At 44.0% G+C, this 26,910-nt stretch overlaps 1 protein-coding gene across 9 annotated transcripts; it reads right to left on the reverse strand.

Moving 5' to 3' along the window:
- Positions 1-187: 187 nt before the first annotated feature.
- Positions 188-26,000, reverse strand: FYB2 (FYN binding protein 2). 9 transcript variants are annotated; one of them, XM_051801021.1, is made up of 22 exons: positions 25,890-26,000; positions 24,341-24,454; positions 21,370-22,138; positions 19,929-20,123; positions 18,816-18,849; positions 15,830-15,930; positions 15,065-15,093; positions 13,791-13,822; positions 12,848-12,932; positions 12,361-12,514; positions 10,448-10,574; positions 10,305-10,348; positions 9,932-10,001; positions 7,982-8,065; positions 6,707-6,735; positions 5,900-5,960; positions 5,252-5,335; positions 3,424-3,508; positions 2,970-3,126; positions 2,770-2,803; positions 2,223-2,341; positions 188-367 (listed from the first exon to the last, which is right to left on the reverse strand). In XM_051801021.1, exons 2-21 carry the CDS (start codon positions 24,428-24,430, stop codon positions 2,233-2,235), a joined length of 2,373 nt encoding a protein of 790 aa, XP_051656981.1. In that variant the 5' UTR covers positions 24,431-24,454; positions 25,890-26,000; the 3' UTR covers positions 188-367; positions 2,223-2,232. The 9 variants fall into 9 exon arrangements, with proteins under 9 accessions (XP_051656981.1, XP_051656987.1, XP_051657002.1 ...); XM_051801027.1 differs by lacking the exon at positions 188-367 and having other exon boundaries at positions 2,188-2,341; positions 10,305-10,345; XM_051801042.1 differs by lacking the exon at positions 188-367 and having other exon boundaries at positions 2,188-2,337.
- Between the last annotated feature and the right edge of the window lie 910 nt (positions 26,001-26,910).

Below are 26,910 nucleotides of genomic sequence, written 5' to 3' on the forward strand. Positions count from 1 at the left end.
GCAGGGAGAGTATAATTTTAAAGATAGTGTGCAAAAATGACCTTTCACTACAGGAAAGGTGTTGGGGGGGGGGGGGAAAGTAGGGTCTTATTTCCTATATGCCTGTGATGCAGCTGGATATAAATCCAGTGAAAGCACACAGCTGCAGTGAATGCCCCAGTTTTGTTCTTATCCACGCTCTCCTTTTTACACAATTTCTGTGATACAAATTGCCCTCTAAAAAATTTCAGTTCTCCCTCAGACTCAGCAAATCAACAGCTGTTATCATGATGATTTCGTTTTTGAGAAGAAACACAGAGGAACAGGGTTTAAAACTCACGTGAGAATTATTCTAACGTTTTATGTGGTTAGGATGTACCAGCAAGGGCTGTAAAGGAAAAAAAAGGAAAAGGACACGTTTAATTTCCTGACCACTATCTTAACCTAAATTTAGCCAACCTGTAGTTTAATTGAGGATATCTAAGTTGCTCTATCTAAAGAATTTTTGTATTGTCTGGAGTCATCCCATAGAAAGCTCTCTTCTTCTGTACATGCACTGGAATTTACCCATGGGGAAATATATTTCTAAGTGTATTGCCAGGCACCTTTGCATTAAATCAGCTGCCAAATGCTGGTGCAGAAGTTTGTGTTTCACGGGGATTTGGGGCTCAACCCCACAAGGACTGTGCGTCATTGCACCGGGATCAGGGCCCAATCACGTCTATCACAGGATATATGGGGAGATTTTTTTTTTTTAAAGCCTTAATTTAAAATGAGAAAAACTTGTTAAATAACTTCCTTATGAAGCACAAAAAGAGCTCACACGTGTGGCTAATACAAGATTTGCTCGTAGTACTCACAGAGACGGTGCTTAATGGACTTCATGAGCTGTGAGTTAGCACTGGCTGGGGAGGAGGACAAGGAAGGGGATGTTTTCTTCATGGTATTAATCCTCAACACTGCCATGGAAAAAAGCCCCCAAGCTAAACCATCTCCACAACTTCCATCAGGCCGATTCCCCTCAAAGGCTGTAGGTGAAGGACACAGAGCACGTCCTAGCCTGTGCCAAAGCCAAACACGCACTTCAGCTCCCCCAACCCTCCATCACCACTAGAGAAGTCTAAATATTTGGACTGGCAAGCCTGCAAAGCTGCGCATGCTTACAGGGGATTGTTTTATTTATTTTTTTTTTATTTCAAGGATGGATGCAGGCCAACGCACTTAATAATAACCACATGGTAAAATAAATAAGAATGCCTGTATAGACTTAAAAGTAAATGTTAAATATTTGCTCTGTTTTCTTACTGATGTCTCCTTTGCCAGCTTTGAAATGGCCCTGTGGCAAACAGCACTTTTATTTTGCTGTGTTTTCTTAAGCCTGGAACTTTTAATAATTTCTAATTAAAACTTCTACATTTTTAGGATATTTATGAGCAAGCTGATACAGGCTCTTAAAATGAGCCAGGGAGGGGCAAAAGCTGTACACTACAATCAGATTTAAGGGTTTTTCTTCTTCCCAAGCCATGTAAAAATCCTATCCCCATTTTTTTTACTTTTCACAGAAAATTTCACAGAATATTCTGGAAAATATGTGCACTGGATACACTAAGGAGAAGCCATTATAAATTTATATTTCTCTTCCTACATTTAGAAGCGTTTTTCTTAAAATAAGCAATCATCCTCCAGGCCCACAGTGGAGAACAGCCCAAACACAGGGGCAACTGTTGGATAACTGCCTGTGAGTTAGTGGGAGCCAGGAGTCAACCTTTACATATCTGGGATGCCTAAGTTAGCTTACAAAAATAAAGTAAATTTTGACTGAATGCTTTATTTACTCTTTTTTCATGTTTTTTTGGAAAGAAATGAGTCAACTTTTCCACTATTTGATATATTTAACACAGCAGGAGTGGTGATACATCCTCCTTCTCCCAATAGTTTTAAGACCAAAAACGGTTCAAAATTATATGGTTTGCTTTTTAAAATCTTTTGGGGAGTTCTGTAATTCTACCACCTAAAACAGACAGTAACAAGTTGGAGCAACTTAATGTGCACAATTTTTCTTCATGCAAATGCAGAAATGAAATGGCTATTTCAGAACTGACCAACAAGGTACTCCAAAAAGTGAGAAATACTGAAAATAACTAATAATCGATGCAGACATGCTCTAAATGTCAGGGAAAAAAAAAAAAAGGAAACATCTCTTGCACATTTAACAGTAGAAAAAATAATTCAGCTTTATTTACATGGGCATCATCACTCCACAGTTGACCAACGTGGGCTCTCCTGGATGCAGGAAGCACAATGAAGACTTTCAGGAATGATCCAGGGAAGAGCAGCTTTCAGGGAAGTTAGTACTGTCTGCCTCAAAAAAAAAAAAAAAAAAAAGAACATTTTCCAGCAAGGTTCATTTGTATCAATTATGCATGAGCATGCAAGGAAACACTGCAGCAGGGAATTTGAGGGTGTGTTTTGGCAAAGCAATGCACACTGAGTGGCCCATGTTTGCAGCAGATGTGAATTAATATGGCATATCTGAAGGCAAGTCAGGAATCTCCAATTTATAGAAGTCATGACTGGACGGGCCTTTTTTTAGCTGCAGTTGGACTGGAAACTTGTGTAACGGCAGACTAAAACTGGAAATAATTATTTAATATTTAATATTTAATACTGGCTGTTTATATTAACTTCCCCTACCTTCAGAAGTTTTAAGTACATTTCTCCAGATCTTAGATATCTCTACACAGAAAAGAGAAGAAAATATGCATCACAATAAATAAAATGTGAGTTTACCTGAAGTTCAAGTGCTCCACTAGAACGTACCCATCTGAGAGAAGGGGGGGAAAAAGGAAGTAAATTAGTAAATTCCTGAGCAAATGAAGTCTCAGTGCCTAAGCACAAAGAACATACTGTGGCTTGGGAGGCTGATTTGCCCCTCCAAACTGGTTTGCAGTGTCCCCCCTTCCTGTGCCAGAGACTTTCTGCAGACTTACATCTGCCCTCTGAATTTCGGCAGATCACTGCGTGGCCCTCCGTGACATCAATGACATCCAGCTGTTCTCCAGCTGTGACAGGGAGATCCACTCTCCTCTCACTGGGGACTGAGCACTCAGCAATGGCTGTGTTGATGACACTGATCTCCTTATCATACTACAGGAAAGAAATAAAACAAGTTATTCCACACTTATGTGCGATGTCTGTAAGGGCAGTGGGGAGGGATGAAGAGATTTCAGGATGGGTTGTGAGGCTTTGGTTAGGGATGAAGAGGGAGAAAAAACCCAGTAACCTCCCTGATGAAGATCCCAGTTTAGGGGAGAAGGAACAGGTCAGTTAGGCATCTCTGGCAGAATAGCTGAGGACCAACAACGTTTCCCTGTGCATCTTTTAAACAAGCCACATAGCTGTTTTCCTCCTCTGACACAACCAGTTCTCTAGAAAGACACGTACCACAAATGTTTCTCTAAAGAACTTCTCTTCTTTTTCTCTCTTCCTGCTTTTTTCTTCACTGCTCTTCTTGAATTTGAAGATATTTCTGCATCAAGAGACACACACACACGCACTCGTGAGCTACTTTTAAATAATCCCTGGCACATTTGGAATTGCAGCTCAAAGCCTAACTCCAGCCTTGTCTGCAATGAACCCTTGGAATAGGAAAGCACACCATTCATATCCCTATTTTTCATAAAAGAATGAATATACAATTCAAATATGTTAGTGAGCATAACTTGGGCCCTTTTGTAATAACTTTTTTTTTTCTGTAAGCAGCATGGGAACAAATGAACTCTCTATTGAGTGTTTCAAATCAGTCATGTTTTTATAGAAGTCAACAATTCACTTTTCCCCCAGCAGTTTGTCTCCTTCTGGTTTTATTTATACTCAAACATAAAGGGAAAGGGTCCCCAGATAACTCTCATCCTGAGTCATTTATGGAAGTGGGGCTTGACACAGCTCTCCAGATTTCTCTTGGGTTTTTTAGCACATGGAGGAGAAAGTCACCCAAGCAGACATTTATATGGCACTGTAAAGTGGAAAACAATTTCTTATGCCCCACTTAAAGAGAGCAATGGCCATTCCTTCTGGGGCATTCCCTGAGTATGGAGATGCCACTCTTTCTGGTACATGAAATTCTAGTTATAGCATTAATTTTAAAACTTAAGACAGGGAAAAAAACACCAAACAAAACCCCCCCACCCATTTGTAATATTCACCTTTGGCTCACTTTGATGCACTTAAAATTAAGACAAGAGAAACAAGAGCTGAAATTAGGAACTTCTAGGCTGTCAGGAGATTCCTCCTTGGCAGACTCAGCCTGGAAGACCTGTGATGTCTAAGGAAGGGATGAAATTGCATCAACTTCCTGATGATCTGTAAAGTTATACCTATGACTGTGCACAACACAACCAGCAGTGTCTGAGCAACCCCATGCAGGAGCTCTGTGGTAAGAACCTGGAAAATGGATCTTTGATTTGCATTTCTTTGAAGTCCCATGTACTGGGTCATAAAAAAGCTCACTGCGATGCACATTTTTCTAAGCTCAAAGGCAATCTCCTACTTCCATATGAATTTTTCCAGCACCAATAACAAAACAAAAAAAAGTCTTTGCTTTTATGCACAAAGGGTACAGCAAGAGGCAATGCAATCAGCCCAACCAGAAAGAGAAGATCTAAGAAATCAATACTTTAAAATAAGGGCAAGGGGAAACTACAGGCAATTACTACATTGTGTACAGGGCTTCCAAACACAGAGCTCTTGCCAAAATCATAGAATGGTTTGAGTTGCTGCCTTAAAGGTCATCTTGTTCCAACCCCTCTGCCATGGGCAGGGACACCTTCCACTAGATCAGGTTGCTCAGAGCTCCCTCCAATATGGCTTTGAACACTTCTAGGGATGGGTCATTCACAACTTCTCTGGGCGACCTGTGCCAGCACCTCACCACCCTCACAGGGAAGAATTTCTTCTTAATATCTAATATAAACCTTCTAAAATAGCAAAAAGGAGCCAAATAAACAGCAAGTAATGACTTTTTGCCTCAGCTAAGTGGGAAGCCATGACAGAACTTCAGGATAAGACCTCAGGATACGCCCTGTTTGCATACAGCTCAGATCGAAGAGTTTGTTTTACCCTTGAGACATTTTCTGCAAAGTTTCCTAAAAGCCAGGTTCAAAGCAGTCAACATAAAACGTCTGTGCAATCAGGGACATCCCACTCCTGAAATCACTCAGGAGACACATGTACAAAGTTAGACAACGTGGGAATACAGAATGGAAATCAAGACCTTTCCACATCGATGATGCTTTTCCTTTTGTCTTTCACCACTTGAAGTTTTGGCATCCGGATTTTGTACTTGTCATCCTTCTCTCTGAGAGGAAGAGACACATGGGAATTCAATTTTTTTCCAGCAGACTATGTCCTCTTCCCAAACCCATGTACCTAGAGAGTAGTGATTTTTTCCTCTCTTCCCCCACACCCACCACTGAAATGCAAACACTTGCTGTGATTTATACCAGCATGCACGGCCGCCACAATCATCTGGCAGCAAGACACCAAGACATGCTGTTCCTATTAAAAGTAATTTTTCTGACAAGGAGCCTGCCAGGACAAGGCTGATAATCGGGTCTGGGAGCTGGAGTTTTCCTTCCTTAGGAAGGCTATCTGAATTTTCATGTGTTTCAGGGAGCAGCTCTTTCCTTTCCACGTCTCTGGCACTAACTAGGTAACGTTGAAGAAACATTTTTCAGGATGCTACTTGCCAAATTAAACACACATGGAGAGGGCACCTGGACTGTCTCCAGAGGACTGAGTCCCAACCAGCTCGTGACCCTCAGTGGTTTGCAGTACCACAGGCTCCTTGGGGCATGGGTTTGTGCCCAGAGGAACATCTCCTTGGCCTGAGGCCAGCGCCAGGAGAGGGCACCCTCCTCACCTGGGCTCTCTCTGCCCCACCTCGATATCGTCATACACCTGGTCCTCCTGGGATACAGAAGCTGTCAATCAAAATGCAGGAAAGAAAACTATTAGAAGATGTCATTCTGAGCCTGGTATTCCAAATGATGTATTTCAGGGGAAAATTGGGGCTGCTGCTAGTTGCTCAACCCAAAGGGACCAAGGCAGTGCAAAGGCAAGATCCTCGGGTCTCCAAACATCTGGCAAAGCCCCAGTGCAAGGAACGATGCTTGGGTTTGTTAGCTGTGTGTGTGGGCAATTTTCTGGATGGGTTTGGCCATCCAGCTCCACAGACAGAGCAGGAACAGCAGTAGCCAGCTCAGGCAGGGTTCCCATCCTGTGGTAATGGGTAAGTTCACTCCAGCAACTCCTCCAGGCTTGATTAGTGAGGACAGGTGTTGTGTCCACCCTCATTTATGCAAAGCATGAACTTGTGACTCCACCAGGCAGAAATAAGTAGTTTTACAGAGAGCTGCTGGAGGGATGTCATCTCTTAACCACCAGCAGCCTGAAAGCAGTGGTTCAGCATGGACTGCTTCACGCATTATCTTCCTTAATATATTCAGATCTGCAGGAGAAATGCTCCTCTTCAAAGAAAAACCACCCAAAAATGAGCAAAAACACCACCCTCAAGTGAGGTACAAATCTCTATCAAGTCTTCAGAACTAATGCTGCCATATTACATGATTTTCAAAAAGGCACAATGCATCAAGATTACTGTACAATACACATTCTTCATACACACAAAAGTAAATCCCCAAGAGTCAGATACATGTATGTTGCTTACCTAAATTTGGTACCGAAATGGAAACCAATCTGTTGATAGAAAAAGACTTTTAGAAACAAGTCTGCACTTCAGCATGACCCAAAAAGCCAAGAGCCCCCAAAAGCTGTCAGTGCTTGCTGCTGATGGAGACAGGTCTAGTTGCATGAGCTATGTGATATCAACAGCATTTGCCAAAATTACATCCCTTGCTAAATAAGCATTTCCATCCTCTGACAACATCAAGAGCCATGTGTTCATCAAGCAGGAAAGGTCTACATTGCATCCAAAATACAGTCCAAGCTCTGCTGCCCACCCCTACATCGCTTCCCAGCAGCAAGAGGGTTGACAGTTCGTAATTGCAGTCAGTAATAATTCCTTTCTATAAGTCTGCCAATATCATGGGTTGCCCAGGAATTTAAGTGTTACAATGTTTGTAGATATCTAAGGTGCTTTCAGAAACTTTAAGGGTTCTTTGAGACAGGAGGATGGCACACAACCTGATGGGTCCTTCCCTATAATGATATTTAGTGCTCAAAGGAGCCACTGACATGACAGAGTATCTAGTGTGAAAAGGTTTGTAAGTAAAATAAAATACCCTAACATAAAAGAGGAAAGGTTTAACCTGGAATTTGCAAAGAAATAAGAAAGAGTAGCATTTCAGGCACTCTGCACAGGGTGAGGCCCTCGCTGGCAGCAGTGGAGGATGGGTTCTGCAGGCAGCTACTGCACACTCGAGGAAAAGGCAATTTCCCTGGAATCTTATCCAGGGTTGAATATTAGAGTATCTGAAAGGGCACTCTAAGAAGTTATACAATATCCTCTACCCTGTTAGACTAACATCTCAATAGTAAACTTCAGCAGATGCTGTTGCCAGCTTGGCTCTAAATGGGACTTGGAATAAAAACCCTCAACCCTTAGAAGCCACATCAGCAAGGCTGTACCTAATCCCAGCCCAAGGCTGAAGTAGCAGAAATCACATTTCTACATTCCCTTGTGTACCTGTGTCATGTTGAGGTATCAGAAAGGTACCAAAGGCAGCAGAAAGCCTATGAAAACCTGGAGGCTGCTGTAGGACTAGCTCCTGTAGATTCCTGATGCCAGAGATCTCAGAGAAGCTGCACAGATGGACCATTGGCCACATCTGCCATAGCAGCTCTTAATGAGTTGATAGAAGCAGTTTTGGCACAAGCAATAAAGCTGCATTTCTTACTCTTAGACCTCCTACTTTCAAATTACTGCAAAGAAGAATGCTCAGGTTTGAAGGGGGAAGGGGTAGGACCACCAACATTTCCTTACCTTAGGTTTTCCTTGAGCCTGAAATTATTCAGCTTCAACTTTTCTATCTTAAACAGGTTTCCAAATCTCTTCTGTTTTTCTGTTCTGTCCAAAAGGGAAACAGAATTTAAATTAAAAGAGGCACTAGGTGCTGAAGTATGTGAGAGCTGCAATACTTGTAGCCCCAGAGATCTTGAAGCAGGGAAAGGAAGGTCAGCAGAATTTGGATCTCAGCTCAGCAGTAAGCTTTAAGTTTTAATAGCTTCATGTAAATAATGGATTCACTGGAATAGGCACCAGCACAGCAAAAGGTGCTTAATTATAAAGTCCAAGCTCAAGTCTTTACTTAGGTTTAAACTTTTCTGCGTTAATTGAAGTTCTTCTCCTCTGACCCAACAACTACAGGGTGATCCAGGTTTATTTGGAGTAAAAATTGTGACAAAAAGGAAGCATTACCCAGAACCATGCAGGGACAATTAAAGGAGACACCAGGGGCATCTGTCTGTGCCACTCTCCCTCACACATTTCTGTCATGTATGCTCTTGAGAAGGATGTTCCATGACACACTCTCCTCTCTGAAGCTTACAGGGGGTTGCAAAGCTACACAGCAATTTTCTAATAAGGTATCTGGAAGCAACCAAGATCTTCCTATGGGGGACATCACCCATGCACAAATACTATTAAAATTATTTTATGTGTATCAGCACACAAAATCCTGCATGTGGGATCAATAGTAGGATTACATAAAGGCTGGTTTGGGGATTAAGACCCTGACCTCTGAACCCCATGAATTTGGTCCCAAATGGTCTTGAAATTCCTTTGCAAGCCCAGGAAGATGCAGTGCTCCTCTGTGAGTTAGCAATAGTTTAATTTCTGCTACTGTTCTGCACCCATGTGCAGAATGGTGAAGGAGAAGCATGGATGCACTTCCCAGCTGGTGGGGGACATGGGTAGTCAGCCTGGGAAGATGTTACCCTCTGGTCAGAGAAGCTTGTGTACCTCCATCACACAACTCCCATGGACAATTTGCAGAGAAATGACACCTCCTTTAATTAACCACCCTGTCACCTCCAGGGTTACAGTTTTCCCGTTTTCCCCCTTTCTGACATCTACACTTTAGCTAGACTTGAATCCAGATGCAAGCCAGTGTGAGCCTCACATCCGTAAGGGAAAAGCAGATGTACAGCAACACCTTATTATTCCTCCCACTCTGCTCCTTAGAAGAGAGCCACCAGATGCAGTCCAAGCAATAGTGTGCCACATCCCCAGCCCATATGCCTTTCCCAAAGGCTGTCTCTATTTCTTACAAAGGAAACTTTTTACTGCGTGAGGGTAGGGAACCACACAAAACACAACTAACTTCATGTTTCACCTCTTAATCCATTTGGGAAGCTCAAGCAACATATAAACCCGAGGCTGCAAAACTCATTGGTTTTATAACACACCCCATGGAAGCAGATATCTTGAGAAGTCATATAAAAAAGAGAAGGTTGCAAGTTAGTTACAGCATGTCAGGCTCTTTTCAGCTTTCCAACCTCCTGTGATCTCAAATTGTCCTGTTTTATGGGGACAATTTGTCCCTTGAGCATTCCCTCTTTTGACACACACAAAAATGTGCCGTTTCTCAGCTACAGCTGAGCAACACTTTTAACCAAAAGAAGGCAAGAGAAACTGTCCTGTGTGTTTGATTCAAGGAGAGGTCTGTAAGGGTAGTACTTCCAACGGATGGGGAGTGCTATAAGAAAAAAGAAAGCCCTCATTGCTTAGGGATTTAAGTTTGATAACTACTTTTTACTCCCGGAGTATCAGCCAAAGGGGAAATAAGGAGGAAGAGGGGGAAGAAACCCATCCATACAACAACTTTTCTGCAGTTGCATTAAGAAAAAAAAGGCTTCCAGCCAGTACCTGGTGTGTGAGATCAAGGATGTATGGCCAGTATTTCAAAATACAGGCTAAGAAATTGCAACTTACTCTGGTTTTGCTGGATTATCACCTCCAATCTCAACATCTTCATATGTTTCCTCGTAGCTGTTTCCTGAAACTTTAAACCAAGGGATGCCATTATCACAAACCACGCTCAGTAGCAATGAGGTGAGGTGAGGTTTGCTGCACAAATTGCACCCAGACTTTTTATGTTTTACTCTTACAGAGGCTTCAAGGTCAGCTCAAACGAATTCCATGCTAGACATGTATATTACTCCCCCCCTCCAGTGTTAAAGGGAATTTAGAGCAACCAGGCCAGAATGAGACACTATAGATGTTGAAAGTTAATCTCATCTTCTCCCAGGGACCAGCCCGAATTAAAAGCAGCTCCTGTTTGAGCTTCCCCACATGCTGCACTTACAGCTGTCTGAAGTGAAGGAACTTGAGGCATTTGACCCGTAGCTGCTAGAAGACAGAAGTATGACATGGGGATTTATAGCAGCAGAGTTTTTAAATGACATTTCATAGACACAGGCACTGTGAAGAGCCCAGGTCCATACTCACAGTCCATCTTGCAATTCTGCAATATCATCGTATATATCCTCTGGTGCCTGCAGAGGCTGCCAAGTGTTTTGGTTCAAAGCTGTTCTTTCTATCCCTGGCTTTTGAGCACCAACATCCATGCTGTGCACTGGAAATAAGAAAGGACTTTTGCTTTAGGAGCTTTTCTGAGGAACTTCTCTCAGGACATGAACTGTTGAGGGTAACACAACTTGTATTTTCTGTTCCAGGAGGCAAGGAAAGGCTCTGCTCTGAGTCACTTTGAGAAGCAAAAGTTAAAAGCTTCTGAGTTTTAAAACATTTACCTTTAAAACATTTTAAAGTCATAAAATGTTACAGATTTTACAAAAATTAAAATATCCATTGATATTCTCAAATCCTTCTCACCAGAAAGCATCCCAAGAGACTATTCATGGATGTTTGGAGAAATGATTGAAGGGTTTTTTTGGAATGGATCCAAACAATGTACCTGTCCATAGGTATACACCTGTAAATCAACATCCCAGAAAGAAGCCAAGGAGGATGAGTATCCTAGAGATGTATTTCACTGAGGGATGGAATCAAGCATCAGAGTTGCACCTCATGAGGTTAGAAGAAGATTATTACTGGAGAACTCTGTTAAGTGGCAATATTAAATCCTTAAAATTGATTTAAGAGAGCTGAAATAATGTAGAAATGCAGCCAGACAAATAAAAGCAGATAGTGTTTCAAAATGAACACGGGAAGTGTTCAAGGCCAGGTTGGAAGGGGCTTGGAGCAACTTGGTCTAGTGGAAGGTGTCCCTGCCCATGGCAGGAAGTTGGAATGAGATGATCCTTAAGGTGCCTTCCAATGCAAACCATTCTATGATTCATGCAGTAGATCTCACTGGAAATGCACACCACCTCAATATTGTCTAATTATGGACCACGACTTCTGCAAAACTTTCAAACCCCATGAAGAAGAAAAGGAGGCAGGAGAGGGACCTAACAATTCTCCTAATCAACCTCTCTGTTGAAGCAATAGCAGGAGGCTCACCATGAGTACTTTGAAAAAAAAATCCCAACTGAAATCACCTCCAGCTGTTCAAAGGTGAAACAAGCCAGTAAGATTTCTTACAAAAACAGACGCCAACCGAAACAGAAAATTATTATGAGGTGATTTAAAATTAAAAAAAAATAATACCTGAGAACCACACCAATAAAAATAACCACAGTCACAGCCAATTTACACTTTCTCCTTCACACTCCTGGCCTGTCCACAGAGCCCAACAGAGTTACTTTGCTCTCTTTCATCTTTAAAATGCTGCCATATCACACTAATGGCTTGCAGAGGCAGGAGTAAGGTTTTGCAGAATAGAGCCCATGAACATTTGTACCTGCAGCTGCAAAATAGTGTTTACAGAGGAGACGGGATTGGGTTTAACTGTGCAGCTAAGGCGCATACCACCAGCTCCAGTCACTGTCTCAGGGTATCGTGACAGAAGGAGGTGAAAGTCAACCTGGTACCACAAGAAGATAGAGCAAGGAATCATCATCCATCCTACTAAGGGACAGAGGAAACCTTCAGGCTCTCATCCTGCTCACGTCGTTTCTACCACAAGCCTTAGCCAAACCCTTTTCTGAGACTCAATAAATTGTGAGAAGCAGAGGAGTGGATTTCAGCTCTCTTGGATAAGGGCAATCTGCTAGAAAAACAAACACCTTGGTTTGAGTTACGCAGATGGTTAACCAACTTAGGAAGCTATTTGCAAAGCCAAAATAAATGATTCAGACCAGAACACAAACGCTCGTGCAACCTTTTGCCCTGGTTTAACTAAATTGGTTCAAGAGTTGCATCCAAATTTAACATTATTATTTCCCACATGGAAGACACATTTGGGCAACAGATGGGACTGAGGATTGAGGAAACACTCAACGGCGCAATGAGATACTCACAGAGCTCAGCTCTGTCTTTTGCCAGCCCTTGTAGGGCAGGGTACTTTGCAGGCAGGGTACTGGTCACATCCTGCTTCCCTTGCAGGACCTTCATCCCATCTCTGCCATCTTCCTTGGTTTGACTACTGGGAGACATGTATTCACTTCTGCCTGTCTGAGATCAAACATTTGGTTTAGTCCATATAGCCTTTAGAAACAGTTTTCTAATATAAGTTAATATAATTCACATATATATAAGAATATAAGTTTTTGTGGACTTAAAACAGTTTCATGCCCTTTTCCATCAGGGATTTGTGGTAGACACAGGTGCTGCCTGGCACCACTACCTGACTTTTAGGCAGTAGCAGCTGAGGGATGAAGAGCCAAAAGAGAAGGGATTAAAAAGGGATTAAGGGCTCAAGTTTTAACTGTTACCTGAAGACAGGGAGGACAGAAGGAGAAGAAACCCTATAATAACTATTAAAATTAATCTCAAGGATTACAATACCTTGAAAATTTTCTTCACTTCCAGTTTCTGTCTTTCATGACTTGGTTTCCCCTCTTTTTCATCCTCTATTGTAGCTCTTCCAGGACTGAAATTTTCAGAAATGAGAAAGATCTCAGAACACAGACACTTTAGCAAAGTCGTAAACACATTGGTTTATGACAGTGCCCAGGTAAACAGCTCATTTTCCCCCTGAATGAGGTAGGTGCCCAAAAGACCACCAGTACTAAAAGGGCAAATCCAAATCTAAATCAGCAGATAGTCAGGGATAATAGCAATCATTCTTGGAAGGGAAATAAACTAATGAGATTGTTTCCTCATAGCAGGAATGGACAAGTTAGATCCATTTGCTGGTGGTGGCACCTGGTTCACAAGATGTACCTCTTACCATAGATTTAGGGAAGAAGATACAGCAACAGTATGCAGAACTTGATACCTTTTTTTTTCCCCCAGCATCAAATTTTCCCACTGTAGTGACTCCCTTTTATCTCATGACTCTAAAATCCCCATTAAAAAAAACCCAAACAAACAAACAACAAAATCCAGCCTCCAGACAGTGACAATAATTATACACTGCAAGGAGTTTGAAGCATGACATTCAGAGTGAAATTCAGTGTAGACCTTGCCTTACCCACACAGCCTTAGACCTGGAACCAGGCATCCCAGATTGAGAGCCTCATAACTCTCCTGCTTATGCTGAAAGACTTCAGGTTACAGTAGGAAAAGACTATGTATCTTCTTGTGTCCCAGAGGAGAAAAGAAAATCTCCCCTCCAGATATGCTTAGAAACCATGAATGCTGCCACAGAAAAGCATCATTGTCCATGCTGTCCTGGTCATGAAATATATGAAATTTCTTTCTATTTACTGATTGTTACAATATCCCATTCCTAACCTGAGTTAGTTGTGGGGCTAGAAGAAGATTGAGAGAATGGAAAGGAAATTACCTGTATTTGGCAAAGGGAAAAATCTTCTGTTTCTAGAATAAAGAAGAGGAAAGCCTTCAGCCACTGTGCTTTTCTCAGCAGTCAAGCTTTTATACAAGGCCTCAACTGTCATCTAGTATTTAAAGAAATATTTCTTTAGAAAGCCCAGAAGCATTTTACATTTGGAATAGTCATCAGTCAAAGATATTTCCTCTACTTTGCAGGACAGGGGACACACATATTGACAAACTATATGGGGATAATATAACAGTGCAAGGGATGGGGCCAGTGAAGCTACTGGTCAGCATGAAATCTATTACAGACTGGAGAGCTTACAGAAGAGGAGCAAGTTTTTTTACTTAAATAAAGATTTCCCAACCTACCATAAAATGAGACCAAAGCCAAGCCAGAGAACTTCCCTGCAAATCACACACAGATAAGTGCATTTGGAAACCTGTGCTGTTTTCCAGGCAATTTGATTGCTTTGCAAGTCAGGATTTGACAGTGGAGTTTGACACTTTCCAAAGTTTTCTCTCTTTTAGCAGGGCCAGAACTGATACCCAGCACATGGTCATCTCCTGGCAAGAGGTGATGTGTTCTCTCGGCCCAGCTACCCGCTGTGAGCTCGTCCATGCAGCCAAGCCAGTCTGCTCTAGGAATAGCTGCAGCAACTCCTGCCCTGTGCAATGCACAATCCTGCCTTCCCTGCAGGATATCACCACTGCCAAGGTGCACTGCCACCCCTTTGCAGCCAAGGTAAAATGAAAAGTTGTAGTTTGCAGCAAAGATATCCCCGCAGCAGGGGATGAAAACGTGTAGTGTTGTGCCCACAACACTTGCCCTTGCTTCTAAGCCAAAATTCTAAGCCTTCAGACATGCCAAGCAAGCAGGCTCAATTTTGCTTTTACACCTGCACAGAGGGACTACCAGCACCAGCTCGTCTTTGGCAGGAACTTCCAGAATAATTCAGTGGGTTTTCCCTCCAAGAATTCATGATCTTACTATTAGTGTGTGACACTTACTTGGTCTACCACCAACATCCAGATGGTGTTACCACTTCCTTACATATATGCAGTGGAATTGAAAGAAACTGACTCTTCCCACTAGTATGTTTGGGAATCTCATTAGTCTTTGTGTCCCCTCTGCAATTTCTTATTTATTTTTTGAGAGTCTTCACAGACAACACACAAAGAAACTCTTGGCATGTAAGAAATACAGATATTGAAAATTTTCAAGACAGGAAAGTATGGTGCAGTCAAGACTGTGAGATCAAAACTGGCTGTGATAACACTTACCTTGTGCTCCTGAGGCTCTGCCTTAGGTACTGGAAAATACGAACATATATTACTTTTTAGTCTGCATTAAAGTCACTGCACTTTTAGTTGCAAAACTCAACTTCAGTTGGGATGCTCAGCATCCAGGCACACATGCACCATGGAACATTCACCATGTCCTACTACCCAGGGTCCTATTTGCTATTAAGCATTTGCTTGCACGCAGAGAACTGCAGCACCAAGCTTGACTGGCCACAGTTTTCATATGAAAGCCCAAGAGGGCTGTGGCAGGATCCCCCAAGGAAACTGGCTCCTGTTCCAAGAGGAGAGAAAAACAACGTGCATGGCAGAAATTAACCTCCCAAAAAGAGGCAAACTTGAAAAATGTAAAAGCAGAGCAGTGGCCCCTTTGATGGAGAAAATTATACTGGGAAAAGACATTGATGGAGATGGAAAAGTTCTGTACCCTGTGCCCTTCTGTTCCCAAGAAGATGCTGAGGTTTGCCTCACTATCTTCTTTTCCTTCTCTTCTACATGTGTAGTATATCATGATTTTCCCCACTGTTGTTTTACTATAAGCATTATTTCACCACCAAAATACTAACTTCTGTCTTGTCTGGGCCCCAGAGTCCTCACACACTGTCAGTGCACAGAGTGACAGTACAGAGAGTTATCTTTGGTCACCTGGAACAATGTGCAGCTGCTTTTCTCAACTTGAAGAAACTCTGTTATTTCCTTTTTAAATGCCTTATCCCAGATAGCATGTGATTCACCTAACAGTCTTACCTTGCAAAGTACCTTCAATGACACACAAGGTTGTGGTGTCCCCAGACTGATTCAGGTACATTGGGGTTTCTTCATAATTATTCTGCTCTTCAAGTTGAGCACTGAGAAGATGAAAAAGAGAAATTTTTTTTTCTGTCCCTTTTAGAAGCATGAAAAAAAATATTCCTCTTAAGGACAAGGAATTCAAGTGCTTTGATACTGAGCCTACAAAAAAGCAAAGTGAAATCAGGAATTCCTTGGAGGGAGAGGAGAGCCCTGTGCCAGATGTAGGGCTCAGCTGAACCTTACCCCCAGCTCCACACTCCCACTGCTTTTCCTCTGGGAGGACAGGCTGCATTTATAGGGCTCAAAGCACATCAGGAGACGTCATACTAGGATTGTAGTCTTCTGCCTACAGCAATCCCTCAAGTAGAAACAGAACAAAAAAATCCAAGGAAATTGGAACACAGTATTTTTTTAAGCCTACTCAGGTACTTTGAAATAGGTAACAACTTAGTTGCACTGTTCGGCACGCTGCTTCACATGGAAGGAAACACAAAGGGGAAAGCAGAGATATCAGAGGGTATGTCTAAAGGTCCTGCTTCTGAGTTTATCAAGCCAATCACTCCATGCCAACACAGCAAGTGGCACGTGTCAGCCACAGGAGGAGACAAGGCATCACGGCTCCAGCACCACAAAGCCTCAAGTATTTGGTTTCCCAGTCCAGTTCCCACCACCCCCTCATTCTCCTTTCTTCCTTTCTTCCTCCAGAAATTCACATCAGTGTCATTTGGGAATAGCTGCAGAGAGAAAGCCAAGCATTCCTGAACTACCCACATAAATCCCCAAGTCTTCCCCTCTACCTACAGTGGCAGAGTTTTTGGCATCTCAGGAATGTCTCAGGAAGCAGCAAATGCACAAGATACAGCTTGTAACGCACCTGGGCAACAGGGTATGGTAAGAAAAGAGCACAAGGAAGAATTCTAGCAAGAACTTCCTTCTTTTAACTGAAAGACTACATAAAAAACCTCAGGGAACGTCAAGCTGTCCTGGAATCACCCAACTGTCACAACTCAGAGTAAGGACTAAGTGTAAACCAGAACCTGAGGAACAAGGCACTCAAGGTGCACTTTAACAGTAGTGAAATTGGAGTAAGAAACAACACCTAAAGTCAAGCAGAAGGTTGTGCTGATACCAAAGGCTGCCTCAGCCCCCTGCTCTCCCCTGCAGCCCGGGGACAGTGCCTGCCATCTTTCTGGTTCCACAGCATGTTTGGGACATGTAGGTCCCACTGAATGGGACACACACACATACATATTGCATCAATACTGCAAGCAGGTATTTTGTCCCCAGTGCCATCATCTGATGAAGAGGAGACCAGGAAAACCCCTGACCGTTCACTTCCCCAGCCCAATCTCTGGAATAAACCACATCCTGGTTTGGGAGGTTGGCTGGACATCAGACAGCCCTTTATATAAACCACAGTGCCACGCCAGACTTGAAATACAGCTGGGCTGAAAGACCCCTGAATAGCATCAGTGAAGGCAGAGTGTTTATCCCCAAATAAGCAGTAAGAGGTCAAGATTAGTCAGCCCAAGTTACTACGTCAGGGTGTCTAAGAGACCAGACTTCATTCCAGGTGAGGCTTCAATGAGGGGAATTTCCATCCCCAAACCGCTGTGATTTTGCTTTCATGCTGGAGTTATTTAATTCATTTCCCCAGTTATCATATGGTTAATATTTAACAAGTGACCTATTGTAAAGACCATATCACAAGTGTTGGAGCAAGAACGCTAATTTTGCTGCAATGCATTACTAGAACAGCTTCCTTGTGGGGCATGACAGCTGTGGAGCTGGTTCCTATTCGACCAGTTCTCTTCTGACAAGTACAGGTTAAAAGCTAACACCAGCCAATGCTGGCAGGAACACCTCATGATGTCAAGAACAACTTGCTGTGTTGATAGCTGCAGGAGTTGTTTGGACACAGAAAGCATTTTAAGAATTCCCCTCCCTTTGCTCTGGTTCAGCTGTTCCATTTCCCTTTTTCACAGCCAAGACAAAACATGTATATGAATATTTTCCTCCACTTTTCCTGTTTTTGTTGCACAAAACCAGGACCACTACACAACAACTCGGGACAAGTCACAGACATATCAGAAAAAGTCAGGATCCCCATGCACACAGAAGTTATGTCTGTAAGATTTTTGAGCCATTTCAGACAAACTCCAGTGATTTGGACCACCACTCAATAAAAATCTCACTTCAGTATCTGGAGACAACTGAAGAGCTGGGCATGGTGAGGGAGGGCAGTGACTCCTGTACCCTGGTTGTGCTGACTGCACAAACATAGGACCATAAATCATGCAGGAGAGCAAACTCCTTCACTGCTGGCAAAGAAAATCCAAACACCTGCTGGTTACACCAGGGCTTTGTTTCAGCAACAGTTCTCAAAAGCATCTCTTTTCTAAAAACACCGAACTTGAGTACATGGAAAACAGGAAGCAAAAAACATGTGGGAGTTGATGACTTTGCAACCAAAGCACTGGTAGTGTTTTCCTTTCCACTAGCTAAACCAGACCTAAAGACACATAGATATGGTTCTCCATGTGGCTTTAACAGCCCAGGGAAAAAAATAGGGAGGAAGCTTTTTTCTTTAGGAGAAGGTCATCCCAGCCAGCTTTGAGTTTCCCATGTAGGTTCTGTTATTCTGTGTTTCTATAACCACAGAAACACAGAATCACAGAATGGTTTGGATTGGAAGATCTAGTTAAAGATCTAAAGAGTATCTAGTTCCAATTCTACCCCCCATAAGCAGGAACACCTTCCACTAGACCAGGTTGCTCAGGGCCCCATCCAACCTGGTCTTGAACACTTGAACAATCCCTGGAGCAAGTTGCTGCCTCTGGGAGTCAGACATTCTCTCCAGACTGAACTGGGATGCTTCAGATCATGGGATGGGGATGCTCCTGTCACCTACAAGCCACACATTGCCTCCCCACAGGCTCACCTTTTGGGGCTCAAGTAATCCTCTTCACCAGCAGCTGCACACAAACACACAGAGGATTAGTATTTGAAGGCAATCCTGCTCTCCCACAGAACACCAGCTGCAGCCACAGGAGGTGTGACAGGGACTGCCCTTCCTCAGGCAGCACGCTGCACACAAAGGCAGGCGTGAAATAAGATTGCCAGCAGAAACTGGGGATGTGGCTGTGTTAATGTCATTATTTCATGTTTCCAGGCAACAACCCCAAGCTTTCTAGAGATCGATATCAGAGCAATATGGAGAGGGCATGGAGATGATGACACATAAATGCAACTAGGTTCCTCCATCAAATTCATATATTTAGAAATGGCAAATAGGTTAGAAAAGAGTTTCAGTGAAAAACTCTCTTTCCCTCTTATTCTTATCACAGCCAGGGCACACCAATAATTGCTGGCACATTAAAGCCAAAGAGACTTTAGCAGAGCCCTTCTTATGAAAGGAGCTCCCTTGGAATTCAGCAAAAGTTGTGTCTAAAAATCTGGGTATAATTAAGCCTGTATCTATAAAGAAACACCACTTAGCAGCTTAATAAGTGGTCCAAAATATTCTATTATACAACATCAATAGGGTTTTATTATGGGAAACTGAACTTTTGCATTTCTTGATGTTGGAACACTTTGCAACATTGCCCTCTGTTGTATTTAAAACAGAAGTGGGGGGGATTAGCAGACTATTTTCTAACAATTTTATTGTGCCTTCCCACAGTTGTGCTCCAGAGTCAAGGCATTTCCCATTGAAGAGGAGTGATAAAGATCAGCTCAGCTCGTAGGCAGCTGCTGCTGCTTTACAGCCAGCTGTAAACCACTCACAACACGCTGCACTTGGGAGGGAAGCGGGTTTCTGCATGTGGGATGGCATCCAGCCTGGAAAACCAGATCCCTTTTCCAGATTAAGAGCAAAAATCAGTCCCACTGAACTGCTGGGCTATTGTTAATGTTCGAGGAAGAAGTTACAAACAAGTAACAATGTCTTTTTTCTGTGGGCTTCGAATCATGGCCTAATAGATGTCAATAAACTGCAAATTATTATTCATTTTCTACAGAACAAGTCTGGAGAGAAAGACCAGAGATCTCTTACTTGTTTCATTTCCTCTGTGGACCAAAGGCAGGATGCTTCGGAAAGTACTGAGGTCAAACTTTGGGGGTCTTGGAGGCTTCCCAGGGGCAGGACCCAGGGATTCAGCTGAAGGGAGAGGTTTAATTCTTGGCCACTTGTTTCTGGGGCTGTAAGACCATTTTCCTGCTCTGGGCTGGCAGAAGGGAGGCTCCAATTCTGCTCCAGAGAAGCACAAGGACAGGCACCAATTAGCCCTCATTTAAGCAAAAATCCACATAGAATCATTAGTTGTTGTACTCACATTTCTAACCAACTTTGTTTCTTCCCAATTTCAGCATCCTCATTACACAGCAGGTCTCTTACCATGTTACCAGAATGGCAAAGTAAATGGAAATGTCCATTTTTACAGATTTTTACAAAGTGAACCATGTTGGGGTCTCAGCTCTCGACAGCTCCCTTCCTCTGGATTATAAAACACTAGCCCAGTTTTCTGTACTGATAACAGCTTAATCCACCAGGATTTAGTGGCGTGGCTGTTTTCAGCATTCAGTCCAAGCAAGGTGGCTTTCCAGGGTAAACAAAGACTTAAGCTTTTCAGTGCCCTGTCACCCAGTGTGACATTAGCAAGGGCACCTTTGCAGCATTTGAGTTTCCTAGCACCAGTTTCTCTAAGAAATATGTTCTCTGAGCTTAAATATGACCTTTTGCGCAGCTGGGAGAGTGCAGAGGGGGGAATTCAGCTTTAAGTGATTTTAATTAGAATTAAACTGTCTTTGCAGATGAGCCAAGCCTTTCTGTGTCTGTGTGAAACTGAAGAGCAGGGTCCAGTCACATTTACCTTGTGACTGCAAAAGGCCAAAGCAGACCGAAATTGAAGATACTCCCCTATCCTCAGTCTTCATCCTATTCTCATAATGTGGACAATTTCCTTAAGTGAGTTTTAAAAAAATTGGTAGAGATGGAGACCCTCCCCTTACCATACTCAGCAGCAGTTTGGGACCCATTTCTTATCTCCAGAACCTCCAGAGAAAGAAAAAAAACATTCCAATGGACCAGTTTGGCCCCTTGTTTAAAGGTCCTGACTTTTAACAGCTTTTCTCTCCAGCTGCTCTACTCTGTACTTCCAGAACACATATGCATATAATGGCCTGGGTCAGAAGGGACCTTAAAGATCATCTCATTCCAACCCCCTGCCACGGGCAGGGACACCTTCCACTAGACCAGGTTGCTCAGAGCTCCATCCAACCTGGCCTTGGACACTTCCAGGGATGGGGCAGCCACAGCTTCTGTGTCACCTGTGCCAGTGCCTCACCACCATCACAGGGAAGAATTTCTTCCTAGTATTTAATCTAAACCTACTCTTTTTCAGTTTGAAGTCATTCCCCCTTGTCCTGTTGCTATATGCCTTTGTAAATAGTCTCTCTCTATATATGCTCAGTGTTAAGAATATACCTTACTGTACCTTTCTGGTGCTGAGGTTTCTCTCTTGGTGGACGATAACCTGCCTGGCAGAATGCAGTTGCCACCGCCCCCTCAGCACCTGCCCCATCAGAGCTCCTGTGTCCTCTGGGAGCCTGGGGAAGAGCTGTCCCACTGCCATGCAGAGCATCCTTCTTCTTGGCACGCCAGTCCAGCACAGCCTTGTTTCCAGAGGATCGCATCCTGTCACTGTCCCATGCAACGGGAGCACGTGTCACCCTCTGCTCCGGACAAGGGTGCATGTCTAAGTTTGCTGCCTGTTGCATTGGGAGTATTGCACTTGCTTTCTCATTGCAGCACAAAGTCTCTTCCCAGATCTGTAGGATATGGTGGAAAGAATCTGGGAGCTGAGGATCCACTGGAGCTGTTTGGCCTGATCCTTGCTGATCAGTGCTACATGACAACAGAGGTTTTTCTGAACTGTTCTGGGGAGAACTCAGCCCTTTCCCTGAGATGTTGCCCTCGTGCTCTTTGTTGTCCCCCATTGGCTCCACGTAACCCAACTTGGCTCGAGGCCATGCTAAGGGACTGTGTTGGGTGAGCACAGAGGGTTGGGAGGCAGTATGGGCAGGTTTTATTATTTTCACACCTCTCTTACTCAGGGGTGGAGGGCTGGACACAGCATTTCCTCCAGAGCCCAGCTTGGACGTGATCTCAGTGGAAGGCTTCTTGAGTGGCTGTGCTAGCTTGTTAGCCAAGTCAGAGTCATTTTGAAATTTTGCTCGGAGGGCTTTGAAATCAGTCACACCTTCCTGGGTGAGAGGAAAGAGGAGAACACAAAATATCTGCTTACAGAGCTGGCAACAGGCAATTTATACAATCATGATGGTTTCAGACAGAAATAGGCTGCAGACTCCACCCTGGTCACCAAGGATGTGCCAATCCTGGCAAAAATTTAAAAGCAGTAGAGGAGAATTAGCTCTTTCAATGGATCCTCCAGAGGCTCACAAATCACTTCTTATTAAGGCAAAAGAACTGAGACAGGAGGAAAACACAGGAGTAGAGCAGAGAAACACAACCAGAGCCAGCAGGACCAGGAGAGATGCCTGCTTCTCCCCAGTGTCACCCAGTGATGGAGAATTTCCCTCAGGAGGACCTGTCAACCACTAAATTTAATGTTTAGCTTCCTGGTAGAGGTGCTGCTATACTGTTTATGCACCTGCTGAGTAGGAAAGCTCCACTTTATTTTTAGTACACAAACACAAAATGGGAGAGGCCATTGCTTCTCCAGAGATCCCCATTCCATCCACTACCTTCTTTAGAAAACTCCACCATGGAAAGAGAAGCACCAAACATCCTCCTTGGCAGGCTCCAAATGACCCCTGGGACAAAATGTTCTTCCTCCCCAGTGCTAGTTCAACTCAGGTCCCCAAGGCTCTTTGGATGCTTCTCCCCTTGCCTTTATTCCCATCCAGGAAGCAGAGGACATACCACCCAACCAGTAGTACACAATGACAGCAGAAGCATCTCTCAGTGTAGGTGATGAATACTCGCTACAATACTCAATTCCTCTTCCACACCAGACCCCAGGTAATATATGGTTTTGAAGAGAGCTAATCAGTGACAGTGCCGTTCAAAAGAACACTTGAAGAACATTTTGCTTCAGGCCTTCATTCCCTGGTGTCTCACCATCCCATGCCGGAGAAAGAGGACCATAATTTTTGCCTGCAGTGTTGTGGCTTAAATTCAGCCCTGAACTGAACTAGGGAGAAAATATGAAGAAAAATTTATGAGCTACTTAAGTCCTTGAACTGCTCTATAACTTTTTATATGCCATGATTACATTAGGTGCACTGCTCTGGCAGCTTAGTTCAGTGCAGAGAACTGTAAGGCTTCACGAGAACCTTTCTAATGAGGAAATTGGAAAAAATTATCTAGGACAGAACTTCGTTATTCTGAAAAAAGCCCCAGCCTTAAGTGTTAAGACAGAACAGATGAATAGCATACTGAGGTTTTATTGCATTTAATTGCACGATTTATTAAACACTGACAATTTCTCTTGAATAACCCCTTTCACTGACTTTATTACTTTCACAGGGTAGTGCATGATGTAAAGAACCAACCCTTGGGGGAGAGGTTTGAATTGCTCCAATTATATTTCATATTAGTGGTCAGCATCTTGATGCTGTGTGAGCTGCCCAGACAGGCTAATCTAGAGGTGAGCCGATGGGAATGGGAGCCTTCAGAAGCATACGGAGGATGAATCAGATTTTGGAAAAAAAATAGTCCCACATGTACCTGATCCCTCCAGCGATGCCAGACAGGAAATAAAGCAGCTAGGTGCCCTAAATGCAATTGCACCAAGCTTTTGCACGTGCTGTAGCAACAGTTGAAGAGTTCAATGCTGCTTACCTCCCCGCACTGATTTTCTTTACTGTAGCACACAGTTCCTCATCAGCGCCCTCAGAGACAAAGAGAAGAGGAAAGAAAAAGTACCTACATGTCTCAATGTGCCCTAGGCAAGGTGGACTCATGAGACATGGGGTTTTTGGTCAGGCACTGTCTGTGACAGTCATGAGCTTGGCACTAAGTTTAATTAAAGAGGGATGGATACAAGCTTCCCTTTTCCTCCCTCAAGTTTTTGTTCCTCTTGCCTTGAAATGACAGCTTCAAGTGATTGGCCTAATTAAGTGGAAGATTATCTGTGCTTAATGTACTCTCAGTGCCCCTCACTGGAATATAGTTTCACCAGACCGCAGCCTGTTGGGATATTCACAGGATAGGGTTAAACTGTACACCATGGCCACCTCCTGCACACCCACATCCAGCTGGACAATCCATCCCTCCCCAGAAAGCTCCTGCAAATGCTGTTTCCTTGCACAGGGTTGAGCTTAGCCAGACCCTCCAAGGTGCAATGAGTTCTCCTGGTCTCTGCAGGGATGATTTTCCATCAGAGCTGGGACTGTTTCAAACCACAAACCCATCTAAGCAACTCTCCACTTCAACCCACACACCTTAACCTGGCCCAGGGAGATGCTCAGCTTAAACATAGTGCTGAGTAGGTCACAGGCAGGACACGTGAAATCCCAGTCCTGGTGTCCCATCAGCGCAGGGAGGGCTCAGGTCCCCTGAAAATCAGATCAGTTGAAAGTGAGGAGAATACACTAATAAATTTAAAGGGCTGCCAACTGCTTACAATGTGTATTTCAGCTACATCTGGCCAAATAATTGACTGTGAATAATACTACATTTGGCAAAAGCCCACGCAAGATGAGAGGGGGAGAGAGTAAAAAGGAAACAAACTTCCACTGGCCGGAAAGCATTAAGGAGTCAGGGGACAGGAGCATTAGGGAGTCAGGGGGCAGCTAAACTTCCCATATTTTCTGCCTAAAAATAAAATGCTCTTCTAACATTAAGATCAGTCTAGGAAGCAAAATAAAGCTCAGTTTAAGCCTATGATAAGGGTACCTTTTAGAAGGAGCAGCAGCAGGAGGTTTGTGCTGACGCCAAAGTCTAACCAAAAGGAATCTGAATTACAGAATCACAGAACGGTTTGGATTGGAAGGGATCTTAGAGATCAGCTTGTTCCAATCTCCTGCCATGGGCAGGGACACCTTCTACTAGACCAGGTTGCTCCAAGCCCTATCCAACCTGGTCTTGAACACTTCTAGGGATAGAGCATCCACAGCTTCTCTGGGCAACCTGTGCCATGGCATCACCACAGTCACAGACAATAACTTCTCTCTAATATCTAATCTTACCCTGCCCTCTGTCAGTTTGAAGCCATTCCTCCTTGACCTGTTGCTACAGGTCCTTGACAAAAGTTTCTCTCCAGCTCCCTTGTAGCCCCTTCAGGTACTGGAAGGGTGTAATAAGGTCACCCCAGAGCTATTCTCCATTAAGTAACTAAATAGAATTAATTGTCCTTAGTTTTCTGAAGCCACTTTTCTAAAACAAATCGACATAGGAAGAGAAACCCCATTAAGGACGCGGCACACAGGATAGCCAAGAGAAACCAAGAGCCTGTTCCCCTCCTGGAATTCTTCTGGTTTACTCAATTCTTTATCTTGATTAGCAAGGGAGCTCCGGTGGGTAAATGTTTAATCAGCACTGCCCTCTGCCCTGCCGTGGGACTGCTGGAGTCAAGCCCAGGCACCCCGGGCATGCTGACGAGAGCAGGCTGCAGATACCATCGACTCATTAACCAGCCGGCTTCTCCCAGGAAAAAAAAAAAAATCCAACTCTACTTTTTATTAAATTAAGAGGCACAACTGCAGCTCATCTCAGAGTGAAGGGCAATGAAAGCTGCACTGGGAGCCCCTCAGCCCCTGCTTTGGGGCAGAAAAGCAGTGTCTGTGTGGTCTCCGCCCGGAGCAGGAGCAGCGATGAGAGTGTGCACCTCACTCCCGGAATGAACTGCTCCCGGCATTCCATGGAGAGAACAGCCCCAAGCTACGAAGCAGCAGCAGAAAACCAAGCAGCAAATCTTTCACCCAGGCCAGGTGCAGAGGAGACAGAACCCATTGCTGCAGTGAGGGTAGAAAGGGGAGCCCCAGTAGTTACCACGTCCATCCCTTGCTGCTCCAGCATGTTCCCTGCCCTGCCTCCAGCCGGAGTCTCCCACAGCTGCTCCCCGCTCTGCTGCCCGTCCTGCAGCCACGCCGGGTGAGGCGGGGCAAGCCCTAAACACACCTAGGCAAACCTGGGTCTGCCCCCGGGGCGGGGAGAGCCTCACCTGGGCAGGGCTGAGCCTGCCCAGCAGTCCCTGACCTGACCCGTGGTTCCCTGAACAACAAATGCCCACGCTGTGGCAGGTTCGGGATGGGTTCAGAATGGGAATGATCAGCTTTGGTTTGCTTTGTGAGAGAAAGAATGGCACTTGCCTCTTCATGGGTGCCCCTACAGCACATATGTGTCCACATGATGTGCATATATATGGCAGCTTATAGAATGTTAGAATGGTTTAAGAAGGGACCTTAAAGGTCACCTAGTTCCAACCCCCCCCCCCCCCCCCCCCCCCACGTTCTCAGGTGTCTTCTCACACCTGGAGTAAGCAAAACTGAGCCCCACCATGCCCAGCAGTAATTCTTACCCCACCTCTTCTTAGGTCTCCCCATGGGTGACACCCACCTTTATGCAGCAGCCCAGCCTGCACCAGGCTCTTCCCCACAGAGAAGCCAGAGTGATTAAAACAGACATTTTCCCAGAGGAACCAAATGTTTCCTTCATCTCTGGATAGCAGAGTCCAGCAAAAACAATCATCCTTGCTGAATCCCACACATATTTCCTGGTGAAGCACCCTTTCCATGGTGAGCTGTTTCTCCAAGTCCTAAGGACAGACCAGCTAAATTAGGGCAAACAAGACTTTTCCTATCACTGGATATTTCTGCCCTGGAGAACACACTGAAAGGATCTGTCCAAACATTGAGCCCATGTTTTTACAGAGCATGTCTCCCAGGAAAAGCAAGGCTGGTTAGCTTGGCAAGAAGATAACTAAGAGCCCCAGGACTTCCTTTTTCCCCTCCATAACTGATCAAATATTATTTCATCTCTTTCTGCAGGAGTGCTTGATGTTTTCCTTCAA

This window comes from Manacus candei, unplaced genomic scaffold (assembly GCF_025592945.1).
Source record: "Manacus candei isolate 608988 ecotype Guabito, Panama unplaced genomic scaffold, ASM2559294v1 h1tg000005l, whole genome shotgun sequence".
In the NCBI taxonomy this organism is placed as follows: Eukaryota; Metazoa; Chordata; class Aves; order Passeriformes; family Pipridae; genus Manacus; species Manacus candei.

Bases quoted from the DNA above. Each gene is read 5' to 3' on its own strand.
- FYB2 (XM_051801021.1), bottom strand. From the start codon at position 24,430: ATGGGACACCAGGACTGGGATTTCACGTGTCCTGCCTGTGACCTACTC. The intron at 15,094-15,829 runs GTAAGACTGTTA...CGTATTTTCCAG, and splicing joins CATTGAAGGTACTTTGCAAG to TACCTAAGGCAGAGCCTCAG. The intron at 10,002-10,304 runs GTAAGTGCAGCA...CTTGGTTTAAAG, and splicing joins TTCCTTCACTTCAGACAGCT to TTTCAGGAAACAGCTACGAG.